The following is a 21240-nucleotide window of genomic DNA, read 5'->3' on the forward strand; positions in this document are numbered from 1 at the left end:
AGGGGCGGAACGGGCGGAAAGGGAGAGCGGGGAGGGGGGAACGGCGGGGAGGGGGCACAGAGAGAGCGGGGGAAGGGAGAGGGGGAGGGACGCGGCTCGCGCGTGGGGTGATGGGAGAGGGGCGGGGCTTGAGGGTGATGGGCGGGTGGTGTGTGAGGGGAAAGGGGCGGGGCGATCTGTGATTGACAGATGGTGCGGGAGGAGATAGCGTTATTGACGGGGCTGTGATTGATTGATTGATTGATCGATTGAATAATTGATTCGAAATGGGCGTGATTGACAGAAAAGATACCCATGGGTGATTGACAGCACTGCGGGTGATTGATTGATTGATTGATTGATTAAAAAGGCGTGTGGCAATGAGTGATTGTTTAGGCAATGAATAATCGATTAATAATTGGATTAATTGATCAAGAAAGGGGCGTGGCGAGGGGTGATTAGCAGGGAAATAGTCGATTGATTGACAGCCAGGCCGAGGATTAAATGAGGCAAAAGGGGCGGGGTAATTGACGATTGGCACAATAATTCATGCAAAAGTAGGCGGGGCAACGAGTGATTGACAGCACATTAGTCGATGATTTTCAGCTCGATGGGCGTGGCCACACATCAGCGGGGGCGGAGCAATCTTTGATTGACAGATGTAGGGACGCGGCCAACGAAACCTCGCGAGAATCCCCGAGATTTGGCGTCGTTCCCGCCCCTTCTCCCCCTCAGCCCAACATGGTGGTTCACGCTGAGCCCCCCCCCGAGCCCGACATGTCGCGACAGTGGCGACAGTCGGCGCCTCGCCTCGATCCCGACACTGCCGAGTATTTCCGGAGGGCTCTGGAGACGCTGGAGGAGGGGCTGAGCGAGGAGGAGCTCGGTGAGGGGGGCTTTGGGGGAGTTTATGAGGGGATTTAGGGGGTCCGTGAAGGGACTTGGGGGATTTTTGAGGGGTTTGGGGGGGAATTGTGAAGGGGTTCTTGGATTCCTGAGGGAATTCGGGGGTTTATGAGGGGTTTGGGGGGGAATTGTGAAGGGGTTCTTGGATTCCTGAGGGAATTCGGGGGTTTATGAGGGGTTTGGGGGATTTCTGAGGCGATTTTGGGGTTTATGAGGGGTTTGGGGGATTTATGGGCCGATTTCGGGGTTTATGAGGGGATTTGGGGGTTCCTGAGGGGATTGGTGGAATTTATGAGGATATTTTGGAGTTTATGAGGGGATGGGGGGAATTTATGAGGGAATTTGGGGGGTTTATGAGAGGATTCGGGGGTTTGTGAGGGGTTTAGGGGGTTTTGAGGGGATTGGAAGGATTTATGAGGTAATTTGGGGGGTCCCTGAGGAGTTTGGGGGAGTTTATGAGGCGATTATGAGGTTTATGAGGGGTTTTGGGGGGTTTATGAGGGGATTTGGGGGGTCCCTGAGGAGTTTGGGGGAGTTTATGAGGCGGTTGTGGGGTTTATTATGGGATATGGGGGATTTATGAGGGGGTTTTGGGGTTTATGAGGGGATTTGGGGGTTCCCTGAGGGGTTTGGGGGAGTTTATGAGGGGACTGGGGAGATTTATGAGAGATTTATGTAAATTTGGGGGGTTTATGAGGGATTTGTGGAGGATTTGGGGTTAACTGCCATTTTCTCACTCCTAACCCCCATATCTTTAGGTTTAATCCCGATTTTTTGGTGTTTAACCCCCATTTTCTTGCTGCAAATTCCTGTTTTTTCACTCCCAACCACCATTTTTTTGTAATTAATCCAAACTTTCCCTATTTCTCCCAGCTCTGTTCACCCGCAACATTCTCTCCAAGGTTTCCCGCTGGTTCCCCACTATTTTTTCATTCTTAACCCCATTTTTCCTCATTTTCTCGTTCCCAACCCCCTTTTTTTCAGTTAATTTCCATTTTTTCTCTCCCAACCTTCATTTTCTCACTCCTAACCCCATTGTTTTTTGTTTAACCCCCATTTTTTTGAGTTGACCCTTGCTTTTTGGGATTCAGTTCCCATTTTTTTGGGTTTTACCCCCATTTTTTTGTGTTTGACTTCCATTTTTCCACTCCTAACCCCTATTGTTTTAGGTTTAATGCCCCTTTTTTTTGGGTTTAATTTCCATTTTCTCACTCTCAACTGCCGTTTTCTCACTTATGACCACCATTTTCTCACTCCCAACCCCCAGTTTTTGGTGTTTAACCCCCATTTTTTTAGGTTTAATCCCCATTTTTTGGGGTTTAATCCCCCTTTTTGTCACTCCTGACGGCCATTTTCTCATGCCCGCCATTTTCTCACTCGCGCCCGCCGTTTTCTCACCCCAACCCAAACATTTTTTGGTGTTTAACCCCTTTTTTTTAGGTTTTATCCTCATTTTTTTGCATTTAACCTCCATTTTTCCATTTCTAACCCCATTTTTTTAGATTTTATCCCCCTTTTTTGGGGTTTAATCCCCTTTTTCTCACTCCCCACCGCCGTTTTCTCACGCCCGCCATTTTGTCACTCCCGACCGCCATTTTCTCACTCCTGACCCCAATTTTTTCACTCCTGACTCCAATTTTTTCACTCCTAACCCCCATTTTTTCAGGTTTAACCCCCATTTTTTGGTGTTTAATCCCCATTTTTTTAGATTTTATCCCCATTTTTTTGGGTTTAATCCCCTTTTTCTCACTCCCAGACGTCGTTTTCTCACGCCCGCCATTTTGTCACTCCCGACCGCCATTTTCTCACTCCTGACCCCAATTTTTTCACTCCTGACCCCAATTTTTTCACTCCTAACCCCCATTTTTTTAGATTTTATCCCCATTTTTTGGGGGTTTAATCCCCATTTTCCCACTCCTGACCGCCATTTTCTCACACCCGCCATTTTGTCACTCCCGACCGCCATTTTGTCACTCCCAACCCCCATTTTTTCAGGTTTAACCCCCATTTTTTGATGTTTAACCCCATTTTTTTAGATTTTATCCCTATTTTTTGGGGTTTAATCCCCATTTTCTCACTCCTGACCGCCATTTTCTCACGCCCGCCATTTTGTCACTCCCGACCGCCATTTTCTCACGCCCGCCATTTTCTCACTCCCGCCCGCCATTTTCTCACTCCCGACCCCCTGTTTTTTGTTGTTTAACCCCCATTTTTCCGCCTCTCACCCCATTTTTTGTATTTCAACCCCCATTTCCTCATGTTTAATTCCCGTTTTCCTTCTTTTTTCTCTGCAGCCCTCTTCACGCCCAACGTCCTCTCGGAGCTCTCCCGCTGCCTGCCGTCGGCGGCGCTGCACCCCGGGGGCTCCCGGCTGCTGCTGCGGCTCCTGCCCCGCTGCCCCCCCGAGACCCTCGCCCCCTTCATCGCCCGATTGGGGGGGGTCTCCCGCCACCCCCGGGGGTCCCGGCTGCTCGAGGCCGCCCTGGGCCGGGCCCTGGCGGCGCTGGGGGAGGGGCACGCGCTGGGGGAGGGGCTGCAGGGGGCGCTGGCGGAGCTGGGCGGGGTCCTGGCGCGGGATTTGGGGGGCCTGGCCCGGGACCCCAACGGCAGCTTCGTGCTCAGGGCCCTGCTGGGGCTGCTCAGCGGCGGCGCCGACGCGGGTGAGAGGGGGAATTGGGGGTGATCTGGGGATTTTTGGGGGGTTTGGGGGGATTTGAGGGGGTTTGACCCGGGTGAGAGGGGGAATTTGGGGTGATTTGGGGATTTTTGGGGGGTTTGGGGGGATTTGAGGGAGTTCGACCCGGGTGAGAGGGGGAATTTGGGGTGATTTGGGGATTTTTGGGGGGATTTGGGGGGATTTGAGGGGGTTCGACCCGGGTGAGGGGGAATTTGGGGTGATTTGGGGATTTTTGGGGGGTTTGGGGGGATTTGGGGGGATTTGAGGGGGTTTGACCCGGGTGAGGGGGAATTTGGGGTGATTTGGGGACTTTTGGGGGGTTTGGGAGGGTTTAAGGGGGATTTGGGGCTGCTCAGCGCTGGCACCGACCCAGGTGAGAGGAGGAATTTGGGGATTTTTGGGGGGTTTGGGGGGATTTGAGGGGGTTCGACCCGGGTGAGAGGGGGAATTTGGGGTGATTTTGGGAATTTTGGGGGGTTTGGGGGGATTTGAGGGGGTTCGACCCGGGTGAGGGGGAATTTGGGGTGATTTGGGGATTTTTGGGGGTTTGGGGGGGTTTGGGGGGATTTGGGGCTGCTCAGCAGCGGCGCCAACCCAGGTGAGAGGAGGAATTTGGGGCGATTTTGGGATTTTTGGGAGAGTTTGGGGGGGTTTAGTAGGATTTATGGGGATTTTGGGGGGTGGTAGGGGTTTTTTGGGGCTTTGAGGGGAATTTGGGGGGAAATTGGAAGGGTTTTAGGGGGAATTTGGGGATTTTTGTGGGGAGATTTGGGAGTTTTGGGGGATTTAGGAGGAATTTGGGGATTTTTAGAGGGTTTTGGGGAGGTTTTGGGGATTTTTGGAGGTTTTTGATGATTTCCCCTCTCAATTTCTGCCCCAGTGCCTCCTCCCAAGGGGGCGGAGCCAAAGGCAAAGAAGGCGGAGCTAAAGGCAAAGGGGGCGTGGTCACTGCCAGAGGGGGCGGAGCTTCCGCCCTCATTCCGCCCCCTGCTGGAGGAGCTGGCGCAGGGGCTGGAGCAGCAAATCCCAGGTGAGCCAAAAACCCCAAAAATCACCCCAAAATCACCCAAAAATGAGTCTTAAAACCTCAAAATCACCCCAAAATTACCCTAAAAACTCCCAAATCACCTTCAAAACCTCAAAATGACCCCAAAATTACCCTAAGAACCCCAAAAATCAGCTTTAAATGCCCCAAAAATCACCTGTAAAAGCCCCAAAAATTACTCCAGAATCACCCAAAAAACCCTAAATATCCCCAAATTTTTCCCTTATATTCCCAAATTTCTTCCTAAAATTTCTCATTATCCCCAAATTTTCCCCTAAATTCTTCCAAATTCCCCCAAAAATCCCCAAATTTTCTCCGGAAATGTCCCAAAATCCCCAAATTTTCCCCCCAATGTTCCCAAATTTGCCCTTAAAATCTCACAAATTTCTCTCAAAATTTCAGAATTTCCCCGTAAAATCCCCTAAATTGCCCACCAAAATTTCCCAATTAACCCCAAAATCCCCAAATTTCTCCTCCAAATCTCCCAAATTCCCTCCAAATTTCCCCCAAAATCCCCTTAAAATTCCTCTTAAAATTCACCAAAATTCCCAAATTTCCCCTCAAAATTCCCAATTTTTTCCCCCAAAATCCCCAAATTCCCCCTAAAATCTCCAAATTTTTCCCAAATTTTTCCCAAATTTTCCCAAATTTTCCCAAATTTTCCCAAATTTTCCCAAATTTCCCCATTGCCAGCCCTGCTGAGCCCGGCCTGCGCCAGCCTGTGCCTGCAGGGGGCGCTCCGGGCCCTGCACCGCAGCCAATCACCTTCCTGCGCCCGCTTCTGCCGCGCCCTGATTGGCTGCCTCAGCCAGGACAGCCCCGCCCACGACCAGAGGTGAGTGCTCATTGGCTGCTTCATTTCCTCCTCTGTGCTGATTGGCTGAGGGATCCTGGTGCTGTTTGCTGATTGGCTGGAGACTCCCAGAGTGCATTTCCTGGTTGGGAACTCCTCCTCTCATTGGCCACACCCCTTTCTGTGATTGGCTGCTCTTTCCAAATTTAGGCAGAGCCACAGTGTCCATGCCCTGATTGGCTGCTGCTCCGGATCCCTTTTCACTGATTGGCTGTCCCCTGTGGGTGCTGAGCTTTGATTGGCTCCTGTTCCCAATACCTTTTCTGTGATTGGCTGCTGTTTCCAAAACCTTTTCTCTGATTGGCTGGTCCTCCAAATTCTTTCTCTCGGATTGGTCGCTGTCCTTGATCGGTTTTCTTTGATTGGCCGCTGCTTTGGATGGTTTTTCCCTGATTGCCTGTGGTCTGCAGGTCCTACCCTCTGATTGGCTGTTGCTCTCAATCCCTTTTTTCCAATTGGCCGCTATTTTGGATCGCTTTTATCTGATTGGCCGCTGCTTTCAATCCTTTTTCTCCGATTGGGCACTGTCTTTGATCCTTGTTCTCTGATTGGCTGCTGCTCCCACTTTCCTTTCCCTGATTGGTTGCACTTGGCACCTTCTACGCTCTGATTGGCCGCTTCTCCAAATCTCTTTTTCCTGATTGGCCACTCCCCCAACCCCTTTTCTCTGATGGGCCGCCCTCTCTGCTTCCCTCTCTCTGATTGGCCCAGCCCTCTGCTGACGTCACTGCAGGACCCCGAGCGGTCCCGCCTCCTGGAGGCGGCCATGACAGTCCTGGACCCCCCGGGGCTCCGCGAGCTCTTCCGGGGTCACCTGCGGGGTCACCTGAGGGGCGTGGCCTGCCACCGAGTGGCCAATCACGGCCTGCAGAGGCTCCTGGACCACGCCCCCGAGGATGTGGTAGGCTGGGATTGGCTGGGTGGGGCTTTGGGGGTGTGGTTTAAAAGGGGCGGGGCTTTGATAGGAAATAAGGGGAGCTTAAGGGGGAGGGGCTTTAAGGGGGTGTGGCTTAAGGGGGAGGGGTTAAAAGGGGTGGGGATAAAAGGGGAGTGGTCTGGGTGGGTGGAGCTTTAAAGGGTGGGGCCTTAAAGGGGGTGTGGCTTAAGGGGGAGGTGTTTTTAAGGGGTCACTATTAAAGGGGCGGGGTCTCAATGGGTGGAGCTTGAAAGGGAGGAGTTTGAAAGGGGTGGAGCTTAAGGGGGAGGGGTCCAGCAGAGTTGTGGCTTAGAAGGGAGGGGCCTAAAGGGAGAATCGCATTGGTTGGGAAGGTGGTGGGTGGGGCTTTTTATCCTGAAAGGAGGCGGAGCCTAAAATGTTAATTTGGGGTGGGTGGGGTTTAATTGGGTGCAGGAAATGGGCGGGGCGTAAAGTAAGAATGCAATTGGGTGGAGCAGTGGTGGGAGGGGCTAAGAGGGATTAAATGTGGAGTAGGCGGGGCTTAATAGGGATGTTGATTACCATGGAGGATTTGATTGGCTGAGCGGTCATGGGGAGTGGTTGAAAGGGGGTGGAGACTGAAAGAGGAGGAGCTTAAAGGGGTGGGGCTTAGAAGGAGGTTCCCATGGGTCAGAAGGCTGGTGGGAGGAGCTTAAAGGAGCGGGATTTGAAAAAGGAGGAGCTTAAAGGAGGTGTGGCTTAGAGGGAAGTTCCTATTGGTCAGAAGGGTGGTGGGAGGGGCTCAAAGAAACAAAACCCCGAGTGGGTGGGGCTTAAATAACTTACTTAACCGGGAGCGACTGGGGATTGGCCGGTCGGAATTGAGGGCGCGTAGCCGAGCCCCGGTGGGCGTGGCCAACCCGGGTGGGCGTGTCTAACCCGGGCGGGCGCGTCCCTGTCGCGCAGGCGTCGGAGGCGCTGTCGGAGCTGGGCCCCGCCCTGCAGGAGCCGCTGGCCCGGGGCCACCCCGGGGTCGTCCTGGCCCTGCTGGGGGCGGCCCAGAGGCACCCCCGGCTCCAGGGGGAGGCGCTGCGCTGCCTCTTCCAGGTGGGACACGCCCCTTCCGCCCCTAGGCCACGCCCACTGCGCGATAAACCACCGTCCCCTTCTAGATAAGCCCCGCCCGTTTTTGTATTCGCCGTATAAGCCACGCCCCTTCTCCTACAATCCCATTGTTTAGGCCCCGCCCGCTTTAATATCCTGGTTAGGCCATGCCCCTTCCTCTAAGCCACGTGCCTATTTGGCCACGCCCACTTTTGTTAAGCCACACCCATTTCATTTAAGCCCTGCCCCTTTTGGCCACACCCCCTTAAAGCCCAGCCTCTTTAAGCCCCTCCCTTTTCCCTTTAAGCCACACCCATTTTAGTCTTGCGCTAAGCCCCACCCCTTTCCCTTAAGTCCCGCCCATTCCCTTTAACCCCCACCATAAGCCCTGCCCCTTTCCCACCAGTTTTGGCAATGTTGGGCCCCTCCCCTTTCCTCTAAGCCCCGCCCCTTTGAACCCCATCCACTCTAAGCCCCGCCCCTTTCCCATCCGGCCCTGTCCTGCTTTGTTCCACCCCTTTCTGTTAAGCCCCACCTCTTTCAGCCACACCCTCTCTAAGCCACACCTCTTTCATGTAAGCCGTGCCCTTTTCCTTTAAGCTCCGCCCATTTTTGCCATTCTTTCTCTAAGCTCCACCCCTTTCATACAAGCCACACCCATTTTTTCAAACCCCACCCCTTTCCCTTAAGCCCCACCCCTTTTCTTTATGCTGCACCCATTACCTTTAGTCCCACCCCATTTAGCTCCTCCTTCTAAGCCACACCTCTTTTCTTGAAGCCCCACCCCTTTAAGAAAAGCCCTGCCCATTTAAACATGTCAGTCTTTAAGCCCCGCCCCTTTCCTTTTAACCCCACCCATTTCTCTAAGCCTCTCCTGTTTCCCTTAAGCTCCACCCCTTTTTGCCATTCTGTTATTAAACCCTCACGTAAGCCACACCCCTTTCTAATAAGCCCCACCCCTTTCCCTTGAGCCTCACTTATTTCCCTTAAGCTCCACCCCTTTCCCATTATTCCCTTTAAGCCCCGCCCCTTTTCCCATCAGGCCCTGCGCTGCTGGGCCCCGCCCCACCACCCCCAATGCGTCACCGCCCTGGCCCAGCTCCGCCCCCTGGAGGGCGGGGACAGCGGCAAGGGGGCGGAGCCTGAGGTAAAAGGGGCGGGGCTTCACTGGGGTGGGGTCTAAAGTGGGTGGGGCTTAAGAGGGTGAGGTCATAGGGAGTGGCCTGGGAAGGGGTGGGGTTAAATGGGTGTGGCCTGAAGGAGCGGGGCTTTAATGGGTGGGGTTAAATGGGTGTGGCCTGAAGGGGCGGGGCTTTCATGGGTGGGGTTAAATGGGTGTGGCCTGAAGGGGTGGGGCTTTCATGGGTGGGGTTAAAGGGGTGTGGTCTGAAGGGGCGGAGCTTTCATGGGTGGGGTTAAAGGGGTGTGGCCTGAAGGGGCGGAGCTTTCATGGGTGGGGTTAAAGGGGTGTGGCCTGAAGGGGCGGAGCTTCCATGGGTGGGGTTAAATGGGTGTGGCCTGAAGGGGCGGAGCTTTCATGGGTGGGGTTAAATGGGTGTGGCCTGAAGGGGCGGGGCTTTCATGGGTGGGGTTAAATGGGTGTGGCCTGAAGGGGCGGGGCTTTCATGGGTGGGGTTAAATGGGTGTGGTCTGAAGGGGCGGGGCTTTCATGGGTGGGGTTAAATGGGTGTGGCCTGAAGGGGCGGAGCTTTCATGGGTGGGGTTAAATGGGTGTGGCCTGAAGGGGCGGGGCTTAGGGGCTTGGGTTTTTCCATGGGTTTTTAAATTATTTGTTTTTAACTTGATTTTTTCCTGTTGTTTTCCCCATTTTTTCCCAATTTTCCCAAACTTCCCATTTTTCCCTTTTGCTATTTATTTTCTCCATTTTACCCCCTTCCTCTCTCCCATTTTTCCCTCCATAATCCCCAATTTTCCCCCCGAATTTTCCCCCTAAATTCCCATTTTTTCCCCCATTTTCCCCCCCCATATCCCAATTTCCAAATTTCCCTGATTTTCCCGTTTTCCCCCATTTCCCCCCCATATCCCAATTTCCCCAATTTCCAAATTTCCCCGATTTTCCCATTTTCCCCCCATTTCCCCCCATATCCCAATTCCCAAATTTCCCCAAATTTCCCCGATTTTCCCGTTTCCCCCATATCCCAATTTCCCAAATTCCCAAATTTCCCCTATTTTCCTGTTTCCCCCCCATATCCCAATTCCCAAATTTCCCCAAATTTCCTCGATTTTCCTGTTTTCCCCAATTTCCCCGATTTTCTCATTTCCCCCCGTATCCCAATTTCCAAATTTCCCCAAAATTCCCATTTTTTCCCCCATTTCCCCCCCATATCCAAATTTCCCCGATTTTCCCGTTTCCCCCCCATATCCCAATTTCCCCAATTTCCCCGATTTTCCCATTTTCCCCCATTTTCCAATTTTCCCAAATTTCCCCAATTTCCCCGATTTTCCCCCCATATCCCAATTTTCCAAATTTCCCCGATTTTCCCATTTTCCCCCCATTTCCCCCCATATCCCAATTCCCAAATTTCCCTGATTTTCCCGTTTTCCCCCCATTTCCCAATTTCCCCCCATATCCCAATTTCCCAAATTTCCCCGATTTTCCCATTTTCCCCCCATTTCCCCCCATATCCCAATTCCCAAATTTCCCCAAATTTCCCTGATTTTCCCGTTTTCCCCAATTTCCCCGATTTTCCCGTTTTCCCCCCCATATCCCAATTTCTCCAATTTCCCCATTTCCCCAATTTCCCCCCCATATCCCAATTTCCAAATTTCCCAAATTTCCCCGATTTTCCCGTTTTCCCCAATTTCCCCGATTTTCCCGTTTTCCCCCCATATCCCAATTTCCCCGATTTCCCCGATTTTCCCGTTCTCCCCGATTTTCCAATTTTCCCAAATTTCCCCGATTTTCCCGTTTTCCCCGATTTTCCCGTTTTCCCCCATTTTCCAATTTTCCCCAATTTCCGCGATTTTCCCGTTCTCGCCCCGTTCCCCGCAGCCCCCGGGCCCCTCCCCCGCGGGTTCCCGCGCTCTGCAGCTGCTCCTGCACTTCCGGGACCCCTCCCCCATCCTGGGGGCGCTGCGGGCGCTGCCCCCCCCGGCCCTGCCCGCCCTGGCCCGGAGCCCCCCCGGCAGCCGAGTCTGGGACGCGATTTTGGGGTCACCAAACGTCCCCAAAAACCACAAAAAAACGGCTCCTCAAACGCCTCAAGGTACCCAGAAAACGCGCAGAAAAAACGGGGAAAAAATCTGATTTTTTAGCGAAAAAATATGAATTTTTCAGCAAAAAAATCTGATTTTTTCGGTGTGAAAATTAGACTTTTTTCATGGGAAAAAGCGGAAATTGTGATTCTTCGGCACAAAAATCGGAATTATTTCTTCAGAAGAAAAAGAGTGCTTTTTAGCAAAAAAACCCCAGTTTTTAGAAAAAAAAAAACCCAAAATTTTTGTGTGAAGGTATGTGAATTTTTGGCTCTAAAATCGCGGATTTGGGCAAAAAAAAATTCGGATTTTTCAGCACAGAAACTGGATTGCGTTCAAGCAAAAATTTCTGATTCTTTTTAGCAACAAGTTCTAATTTTTCCAAGACATAAAAGAATGATTTTTTGCCAAAAAGTTCAATTTTTGGGGAAAAAATCCATGATATTTCAGTAAAAAAAAAACAATTTGTCTGCAAAAATTCTCCTGTTTTGTGGAGAAAATAATCCCAAATTTTTGAGGCTGGCCCGGAGCCCCCCCGGCAGCCGAGTCTGGGACGCAATTTTGGGGTCACCAAACGTCCCCAAAAACCACAAAAAACGGCTCCTCAAACGCCTCAAGGTACCCAGAAAACGCACAAAAAAAACGGGGAAAAAATCTGATTTTTTACTGAAAAAATACGGATTTTTTGGCAAAAAAAATCAGATTTTTTGGTGCAAAACATTGCGTTTTTTACCAAAAAAAATCAGGTTTTTTAGCAAAAATAGTCCCAATTTTTTCAGCAACAAATATAATTTTCTCAGTTTGGTTATTTTAGCAAAAAATCCGGTTTTTCAGTGAAAGAATCCAGGTTTTTGACAATAAGAAGTAGATTTTAAGGGTGTTTTCCCCGTTCAAACTTGAAATTTTGAGGGGTTTTGGGGCTGGCCCGGAGCCCCCCCGGGAGCCGAGTCTGGGACGCCCTTCTGGGGTCACCAAACGTCCCCAAAAACCACAAAAAACGGCTCCTCAAACGCCTCAAGGTAACAAAAAATATGAAATTTTTGGGGAAAAAAACCCCCAATTTTTGGGAAAAAAAATCTGATTTTTTACTGAAAAAATTTGGATTTTTTACTGAAAAAATTTGGATTTTTTTAGCCAAAAAAATACCAACTTTTCAGAACAAAATAGAAATTATTTTCCGTCAAAAATTCTGGTTTTTAAGAAAAAAAAATTTTTTTTCAATTAATAAAAAATCTGAATTTTTACACCACAAAATTGGTGTTTGCAAGGGATTTCCTTCAGGAAATTTTGTCAGGATTTTCGGGATAACTTCAGGATATTTTTGGGGTAATTTTAGAAATATTTTGGAATATTTCTGGGTAATTTCAGGAGTATTTTGGAATAATTTTGGTAATATTTTTGGGTGATTGTAGCATATTTTGGGGATGTTTTTGTGGTAATTTTAGGAATATTTTGGCAATATTTTGTGCTGGTTCTGGGAGAGTTTTAGAAATATTTTGGGATGATTTGGGGACGTTTTTAGGGTAATTTTGGCATATTTTGGAATATGTTTGTGGTAATTTTAATAACGTCCTGTGCTAATTTTGGGATAATTTTGCAATAATTTTAGAACATTTTTTGGATACTTTTTGGAATGATTTTGGGATAATCTCAGGAGCGTTTTGGGTTAATTTTGGTGAATTTTAATGAATTTCAATGATTGCAGGGTAATTTTGGTGAATTTTAATGAATTTTAGTGAATAATTGCAGGGTTAATTTTGGTGAATTTTAATGAATTTCAGTGAATAATTGCAGGGTTAATTTTGGTGAATTTTAAAGAATTTCAATGAATGATTGCAGGGTTAATTTTGGTGAATTTTAAAGAATTTCAATGAATGATTGCAGGGTAATTTTGGTGAATTTTAATGAATTTCAGTGAATAATTGCAGGGTTAATTTTGGTGAATTTTAAAGAATTTCAATGAATGATTGCAGGGTTAATTTTGGTGAATTTTAATGAATTTTAGTGAATAATTGCAGGGTTAATTTTGGTGAATTTTAATGAATTTCAATGAATTTTAATGAATAATTGCAGGGTCACTGGGCAGCGCTGGCCAAGGACAAGAGCGGGAGCCGAGTGCTGGACACGGCCTGGGCCTGCAGCCCCCTCCCCCAGAGGGTCCAGATCGCCTCCGAATTGGGTCTGGGGGCTGCTCTGGGATTTGGGGAAATTTGGGGAAAATTTGGGTGAAATTTGGGCGAAATTTGGTTGAAATTTGGGGGAAATTTGGGTGAAATTTGAGCCATTTTGGGCAATTTCAATGGGACTTTTTGGGTATTTTGGGGGGTCCTGGGCCTGCAGCCCCCTCCCCCAGAGGATCCAGATCACCTCCGAATTGGGTCTGGGGGCTTCTCCTTCATTTTGGGGAAATTTGGGCGAAATTTGGGGGAAATTTGGGTGAAATTTGGGTGAAATTTGGTTGAAATTTGGGGCATTTTGGGCCAATTTCAATGGGATTTTTGGGGGATTTTTGGGGGGTCCTGGGCCTGCAGCCCCCTCCCCCAGCGGGTCCAGATCGCCTCGGAATTGGGTCTGGGGGCTTCTCCTTCATTTTGGGGAAATTTGGGCGAAATTTGGGGGAAATTTGGGGGAAATTTGGGGCATTTTGGGCCAATTTCAATGGGATTTTTGGGGGATTTTTGGGGGGTCCTGGGCCTGCAGCCCCCTCCCCCAGAGGGTCCAGATCGCCTCGGAATTGGGTCTGGGGGCTTCTCTGGGATTTGGGGAAATTTGGGGGAAATTTGGGTGAAATTTGGTTGAAATTTGGGGCATTTTGGGCCAATTTCAATGGGATTTTTGGGGGATTTTGGGGTATTTTGGGGGGTCCTGGTCCTGCAGCCCCCTCCCCCAGAGGGTCCAGATCGCCTCCGAATTGGGTCTGGGGGCTTCTCTGGGATTTGGGGAAATTTGGGGGAAATTTGGGTGAAATTTGGTTGAAATTTGGGGCATTTTGGGCCAATTTCAATGGGATTTTTGGGGGATTTTTGGGGGGTCCTGGGCCTGCAGCCCCCTCCCCCAGCGGGTCCAGATCGCCTCGGAATTGGGTCTGGGGGCTTCTCTGGGATTTGGGGAAATTTGGGGGAAATTTGGGTGAAATCTGGTTGAAATTTGAGCCATTTTGGGGCAATCTCAATGGGATTTTGGGGGGATTTTAAAGAGCATTTCACAATTTTTTTGTAGACCTTTAAACGCAACTTTGGGGTTATTTTGAGTGACTTTTAAAGGGGATTTTCGGGGCATTTTGAGGGCGTTTTTTGGGGTTATTTTGCTCTATTTTGGGGGGTATTTTTAGGTTTTGTTTTTTTGTGTCCTTTTGCCCAAATTTCCCCTTTTTTGCCCCGTTTCCAGCCCCGCTCCTGCCGCGGCTGCGTCGGGACCCCCTCGGCCGCGGCGTCGCCCGGAGCCTGAGCCTGGAGCTGTTCCTGAGGCACCGCCCACAGTGGGAGGGGCTGCAAAGGGGGCGGGGCCTGCCGCTCTGACCACGCCCCCCCACGCCCGCTGGCCCCGCCCACTGTAAGCTATTTAAAATTAAAATTTTATTTTTATGTTTTTTTTAAATTATTTGTCTGTTCTGGCGTTGTGGCTTTAAAAGGGGGTGTGGCTTGAAGTGGGCGGGGCTAAATGAGAAAGGGGGTGTGGTCGATGTTCTGCTTGAAGGGGCGTGGCTTAAGAGGTGAGGGGCGGGGTTAAAGTTGCCTTATATGGGCATGGCGCCCAAAAAGGTGGGTGTGGCTTAATGGGAGTGGGCGTGGCTTTGGATGGTTTTAACTGGGTGGGGTTGCTGGAATGGGCGTGGTCTCATCGAGGTGGGCGTGGCTTTAAGTTGGGGCGTGGTTTTGAGATTGTTTTGGACAGAATGGGCGGGGTTTAAGCAGAATGGGCGGGGCTTTGGAGGGAGTGGGTGGGGTTTAAAGGGCTTTGGGTGGGGCTTAATGGGAAGGGGCGGGGTTTAGGAGGAAATGGGCAGGGTTTAAACAAAATGGGCGGTGCTTAAGGGGATATGGGCGGGGCCTATGGTGAATGGGCGGGGTTTAGGGGGAGTGGGTGGGGTTTAAAGGGCTTTGGGTGGGGCTTAATGGGAATGGGTGGGGTTTAAGGGGGATGGGCGGGGTTTAAGGGTGATGGGTGGGGTTTAAACAAAGTGGGCGTTGCTTACGGGGATATGGGCGGGGCTTATGGTGAATGGGCGGGGTTTAAGCAGAGTGGGTGGGGTTTGAAGGGCTTTGGGTGGGGCTTAATGGGAATGGGTGGGGTTTAAGGGGGATGGGTGGGGTCTAAACAAAATGGGCGGTGCTTAAGGGGATATGGGCGGGGCTTGTGTTGAATGGGCGGGGTTTAGGGGGAGTGGGTGGGGTTTAAAGGGCATTGGGTGGGGTTTAAGGGGGTGGGCGGGGTTTAAACAAAATGGGCGGTGCTTAAGGGGATACGGGCGGGGCTTACGCAGAATGGGCGTGGTTTAGGATAATTGGGTGGGGTTTGCTGGAAGTGGGCGTGGTTTCCCGGCGAGGGGGCGTGGCCTGCGGCAGGGGGCGGGGTCAGTGCCGCTCCCTGTGGGTCTGGGGTCCCTCGAGGAGCGGCCGGAGCGCGGCCGAGACCCCGAGCAGGGCCCAGCCCAGGGCCCCGCACAGCGACGCCAGGAGCCGCAGCAGCTCCCTGCGATGGGGCACCGAAAACACCAAAATCACCCCAAAAAACCCACCAGGCACCCCGGAAAACGTAAAAAACACCCCAAAAAACATAAAAATCACCCCCAAAAACGTAAAAATCACCCCGAAAAACATAAAAACCACCCCGGTAAACGTAAAAAACACCCTGAAAAACATAAAAACCACCCCGAAAAACATAAAAACCACCCCGGTAAACGTAAAAAACACCCCAAAAAACGTAAAAAACACCTCGAAAAACGTAAAAATCACCCCAAAAAACATAAAAATCACCCCGGTAAACGTAAAAACCACCCCGAAAAACGTAAAAATCACCCCGGAAAACGTAAAAAACACCCCAAAAAACATAAAAACCACCCCGAAAAACGTAAAAACCACCCCGGTAAACGTTAAAAACACCCCGAAAAACACAAAAAAACACCCGAAAACTGCAAAAATCACCACAAAAATCGCCACGGAAAACACAGAAACCACCCAGAAAAGCCCAAAAAAACACCACAAAAACCACCCCGAAAAGCCCCAAAACCGCCAAAATCACCCCAAAAACCAACCCTGAGGAGCCCCAAAAAACAGAAATAATTTTGTGATAATTTCGCAGTAATTTTGGGCCGATTTTGAGATAATTTTGGGTTAGTTTTGTAATAATTTGGTGATAATTTTGTGATAATTTTGTGATAATTTTGGGTTAATTTTGTGATAGTTTTGGGTTAATTTTGTGATAATTTTACGATAATTGTGGGCTGATTTTTGGGCTGATTTTGAGATAACGTTGGGAATATTTTGGGATAATTTTGGGAATATTTTGGGATAATATTAGGAATATTTAGGGATAATTGTGAGATGGTTTTACAATAATTTTGCGGTGATTTTGCAATAATTTTGAGGTTATTTTGTGATAAATTTATGAGAATTTTGCGGTAATTTCGCAATAATTTCGAGGTAATTTTGAGACAATTTGGTGAATAATTTTGAGATAACCTTGCGATAATGTTGTGATAATTTTGCGAAGATTTGGGACAATTTTGTGATAATTTTGTAATAATTTTGGGGTAATTGTGAGGTAATTTTGGGATAATTTTGAGATAATTTTGGGACAATTTTGAGATTATTCCACAATAATTTTGTGATAATTGTGGGCCGATTTTGAGATAATTTTACAATAATTTTGCGATAATTTTGTAATAATTTGGGGATAATTGTGAGATAATTTTGAGATCGTTTTGTCACAATTTTGGGGTAATTTTGAGCTAATTTTACAATAATTTTGCCGTAATTTTGGGGATATTTTGGGATAATTTTGAGGTAATTTCACGACAATTCCGAGATAATTTTGGGATAATTTTGAGGCAATTTGGCAATAATTTTGCGATAATTTCGCAGTAATTTTGTGATAATTTTGAGATAATTTCACAATAATTTCACAATAATTTTGAGATAATTTCACAATAATTTTGTGATAATTTTGAGGTAATTTCACAATAATTTCACAATAATTTTGTGATAATTTTGAGATAATTTCACAATAATTTCACAATAATTTTGAGATAATTTGGCAATAATTTTGCAATAATTTCACAATAAATTTGTGATAATTTTGAGATAATTTCACAATAATTTCACAGTAATTTTGTGATAATTTTGAGATAATTTCACAATAATTTCACAGTAATTTTGAGATAATTTTGAGGTAATTTCACAATAATTTCACAATAATTTTGAGATAATTTTACAATAATTTTGTGATAATTTTGAGGTAATTTCACAATAATTTCACAATAATTTTGAGATAATTTCACAATAATTTTGCGATAATTTTGTGATCATTTTGAGATAATTTCACAATAATTTCACAATAATTTCACAGTAATTTTGAGGTAATTTCGCAATAATTTCACAATAATTTCACAGTAATTTTGTGATCATTTTGCAGTAATTTTGGGCCGATTTTGCCGGGTTTTGGCCTCACCTGATGAGGGCGTTGGGCCGGACGAGCTCGGGGGGAGCCGGGGACGGAACCAAGAGCGGAGCAAAACCGGGGGGGGACTGAGGGGACAGGAGGGGGCACAATGGGGGGGGTGGGGGCGTTATTCTCAACTTTGGGGGGTTATTTTGGGTTTTAGGGCATTTTGGGGGATTTATTCTGAATTTTGGGGGATTTATTTGGAATTTTGGGGATTTATTCGGGATTTTTTTTTTTGGGAATTTTTTGGGATTTTTTTTTTGGGGGGGGGAATTTTGGGCTGATTTTTTGGGATTTTTTTTTTGGGGGGGGAATTTTGGGCTGATTTTTTGGGATTTTTTTGGGGGGGGAATTTTGGGCTGATTTTTTGGGATTTTTTTTTTGGGGGGGAATTTTGGGCTGATTTTTTGGGGTTTTTTTTGGTGGGGGAATTTTGGGCTGATTTTTTGGGATTTTTTTTGGGGGGGGGAATTTTGGGCTGATTTTTTGGGAATTTTTTTGGGGGGGGGGAATTTTGGGCTGATTTTTTGGGATTTTTTGGGGGAATTTTGGGCTGATTTTTTGGGATTTTTTTGGGGGGGGGGGAATTTTGGGCTGATTTTTTGGGATTTTTGGATTTGGGGTGGGGGTCTCACCTCGGGGGGCTCCCAGCGCTGCCCCTCCCCCAGCGCCTGCAGGGCCGTGTGGGGGGGGAGGGTCCCGAAAAATTCCTCGTCCTCAACGAGGGTCCCGTCCTCGGCCAGGGCCAGCGCCGGGGGCTGGGGGAGCCCCAAAACCGAACCCGCCTGAATTTGGGGCAAATTCCGGGGAAATTGGGAAAATTGGGGAATTTGGGGGGATTTTGGGGCATTTTGGGGGGTTTTAGGGGGGATTTGGGGGGGGTTTTAGGGGGGATTTTGGGGTCCCGTCCTCGGCCAGGGCCAGCGCCGGGGGATGGGGGAGCCCCAGAACCGAACCCGCCTGAATTTGGGGCAAATTCCGGGGATTTTGGGAAAATTGGGGGAATTTGGGGGGATTTTGGGGCATTTTGGGGGGGGGTTTAGGGAGGATTTTGGGGCATTTTGGGGGGAATTTAGGGGGGATTTTGGGGTCCCGTCCTCGGCCAGGGCCAGCGCCGGGGGCTGTGGTAACCCCAAAACTGAACCCACCTGGATTTGGGGCAAATTCTGGGGGTTTTGGGAAAATTGGGGGAAATTCGGGGAATTTGGGGGAAATTTTGGGGGATTTTGGAGTGGTTTGGAGGAAATGCAGAGGAAATCTGGGGGAAATTTGGGGGATTTGGGGGAAATTTGGGGAGATTTGGGGAATATTTTGGGGGGATTTGGGGGAAATTTGGGGAAATTTGGGGGGATTGGGGGAAATTTGGGAAATTTGGGGGAATTTGGGGGGATTTGGGAAATTTGGGGGGATTTGGGGAAAATTGGGGGGATTTGGGGAATATTTTAGGGGGATTTGGGAAATTTGGGGGAATTTGGGGGAAATTTGGGGGGATTTGGGGGAGATTTGGGGGACTCCAGGAGGGTTTGGGAGCGAATTTGGGCAATTTTGGGGTCCTTTGGAGGACATTTGGGGGGAGATTTTGGGGAAATTCGGGGGAATTTGGGGAAATTCGGGGGGATTTGGGAGTAATTACTGTTTAATTACCATTAATTAGGGTTTAACTCGGATGAATTAGGGTTTAATCGAAGCTACTCAAGGTTTAATTAGGGTTAATTAGGGTTTAATCAGGATGAATTAAGGTCTAATCAGGGTTCATTAAGGTCTGTTGAAGATTAATTCGAATTAATTCGGGTCAGTTAAACTTTAAATGGGACAACCTCGAATTGATTAAGGTTTAATCAGGATAAATTGGGATTAATTAAGGTCTAATAAGGATATATTATAATTAATTGAAGTTCAATCCAGTTAGATTAGGATTTATTAAGGTCTAATCGGGAAAAATTTGGATTAATTAAGGCTCAGTCATGCTAAATTATGATTATTTACGGTTTAACCCGGTTTAATTAGAATTAATTGAGGTGTAATCGGGGTTAATTAGCAAAAATTAAGGTTTAATGAGGCGCAATTACCATTAATTAAAGTTTAAGCAGGATTAATCGGGATAATCAGGACTAATGGGGATTAATCACGGTTAATTATCGCTAATAACGGCTAATTACGGCTGATTAATGACGGCTGCTTAATTAAGCACCTGCTGGCGCAGCTCCCCCAGGCTCGCGGCCAGGACCCCCCGGGGCCGCCCCTCCCCCCCCGGGGCGGGGCTGACCCAGAATGGGCGGGGCCGGCTGGGGGCGGGGCCAGGGGGGGCGGGGCCAAAGAGGAGGCGGGAAACGGAGCTGGGGGGGAGGGGCGGGAAAAAAAAGGGAAAAAAACAGAGACGGAAATGGTGAAAATTGCTCGAATTTCAACCAAATCCCCCAAGATTCCCCCAAAATTTCATCAAGGTTACCCCAAAATTCACCCGGCGGAATTCAAATAAATTCCCTGAATTTCCCTCTGATCCGCCCAAAATTCCGTGAATCTCCCCCAAAATTCAGCGAATTAACCCAAAATCCACTCAGATCAAACCAAACTTCAACAGTTTCGTCAAATTCCCCCAGAATTTCCTCAGATTCCGTTAAAGTTCTGTGAAATTCCACAAAATCTTATCATATTCCCCAAAATTTCGTCAAATCCCAAATTTGTCCCAAATTTCAATCCAATTGAAATTTGATTGTCCCAAAATTCAATCAAATCCCTGCAAATTCTCTCAAAATCCCCTGAAATTTCCTCAAATCCCCAAAATTCCGTGAAATTCCTTTGAAGTTCCCAAAAATTGCCGCCAATTCCCCCCAAATTAATTGCAAATTCTCCCAAATTCGGCAAAATCGCTGAAGATTGTCCGAATTTCACAAAAATTTTTTAAAAACCCCTAAATTTTCGCTAAAATTCCCCCCAAATTCCCAATTTTTTCCCCAAATTCCCCTCCCCCCCCCCCCCCAGGTACCGCAGCGCCTCCATCGCTTCCGGGGGGGGCGGGGCAAAGTCCAAAGGTCTGCGGTGACGTCACTGTGACGTCACGGGGAGGGGAATTCCCGGGAAAACCCCCGGGGGTGGAATTTGGGAATTTTGGGGCTAAAAATGGAGAAATTTGAGGGCGAAAAGGGGAATTTTGAGTCAAAGTTTGAGACTTCTGGGGCTAAAATTGGAGATTTTGTGTGAAAAAAGGGAATTTTGACCCAAATATTGTGAAGTTGGGGTGAGGAATTGGGGATTTTGGGTCAAAATTTGCGAATTTGGGGGGAAAAGAGGGAATTTTTACTCAGAAATTGGGACCGAAAAATGAGAATTCGCAGGGGAAATGGGGAAATCGAAGGTAAAATTGAGGATTTGAAGTGAAATTTGGGGAATTTTGGGAGCGAATGGGGAAATTTTGATGTAAGAATCAGAATTTGGGGTGAGCAGAAAGGGAGCTTGGAACTGAAAGTTGATAACTTTGAGTGAAAATCGGGAATTTTGAGCGAAAGAATTCCCGATTTTTTAGGCCCCAAAATCTTGAAAGTTTTACTCCCCTCACAGCTAAGCCACGCCCCCAACAACCAATCCCCGCCCTCTCCGCGTCTCCTAGCAACCAATCCCCGCCCTTTCCCCGTCTCTTAGCAACCAATCCCCGCCCTCTCCGCGTCTCCTAGCAACCAATCCCCGCCCTCTCCCCGTCTCCTAGCAACCAATCCCCGCCCTTTCCCCGTCTCCTAGCAACCAATCCCCGCCCTCTCCGCGTCTCCTAGCAACCAATCCCCGCCCTCTCCGCGTCTCCTAGCAACAAATTCCCGCCCTCTCCGCGTCTCCTAGCAACAAATCCCCGCCCTTTCCCCGTCTCCTAGCAACCAATCCCCGCCCTCTCCGCGTCTCCTAGCAACCAATCCCCGCCCTTTCCCCGT

The 21240-nt window shown here is 48.4% G+C and overlaps 2 protein-coding genes across 2 annotated transcripts; one reads left to right on the forward strand and one right to left on the reverse strand.

Annotated features, from left to right (window-relative positions):
* Nucleotides 1–266: 266 nt before the first annotated feature.
* On the forward strand, nucleotides 267–14213 carry NOP9 (NOP9 nucleolar protein). Its single transcript, XM_058823043.1, has 11 exons — nucleotides 267–298; nucleotides 639–865; nucleotides 3180–3545; nucleotides 4443–4592; nucleotides 5301–5442; nucleotides 6172–6361; nucleotides 7304–7444; nucleotides 8484–8588; nucleotides 10455–10668; nucleotides 12731–12836; nucleotides 14045–14213. Exons 1-11 carry the CDS (start codon nucleotides 267–269, stop codon nucleotides 14211–14213), a joined length of 1842 nt encoding a protein of 613 aa, XP_058679026.1.
* A 1018-nt stretch (nucleotides 14214–15231) lies between these two features.
* LOC131570672 (lipid transferase CIDEB-like) lies at nucleotides 15232–20320 on the reverse strand. Its single transcript, XM_058823045.1, has 5 exons — nucleotides 20307–20320; nucleotides 19512–19656; nucleotides 17956–18078; nucleotides 17327–17403; nucleotides 15232–15349 (listed from the first exon to the last, which is right to left on the reverse strand). The coding sequence occupies exons 1-5, from the start codon at nucleotides 20318–20320 to the stop codon at nucleotides 15232–15234; spliced, it is 477 nt and encodes a 158-aa protein (XP_058679028.1).
* Between the last annotated feature and the right edge of the window lie 920 nt (nucleotides 20321–21240).

This window comes from Ammospiza caudacuta, chromosome 37, assembly GCF_027887145.1.
Source record: "Ammospiza caudacuta isolate bAmmCau1 chromosome 37, bAmmCau1.pri, whole genome shotgun sequence".
NCBI lineage: Eukaryota > Metazoa > Chordata > Aves > Passeriformes > Passerellidae > Ammospiza > Ammospiza caudacuta.

Excerpts from the sequence above, each read along its gene's own strand:
- NOP9 (XM_058823043.1), top strand. The coding sequence starts at position 267 with ATGGGCGTGATTGACAGAAAAGATACCCATGG. Across the intron at positions 5,443-6,171 it reads AGCCCCGCCCACGACCAGAG|CCCTCTGCTGACGTCACTGC; the intron begins GTGAGTGCTCAT and ends TGATTGGCCCAG. Across the intron at positions 6,362-7,303 it reads ACCACGCCCCCGAGGATGTG|GCGTCGGAGGCGCTGTCGGA; the intron begins GTAGGCTGGGAT and ends CCTGTCGCGCAG.
- LOC131570672 (XM_058823045.1), bottom strand. Across the intron at positions 17,404-17,955 it reads AGCGCTGGGAGCCCCCCGAG|TCCCCCCCCGGTTTTGCTCC; the intron begins GTGAGACCCCCA and ends CTGTCCCCTCAG. Across the intron at positions 15,350-17,326 it reads CGGCCCAACGCCCTCATCAG|GGAGCTGCTGCGGCTCCTGG; the intron begins GTGAGGCCAAAA and ends GCCCCATCGCAG.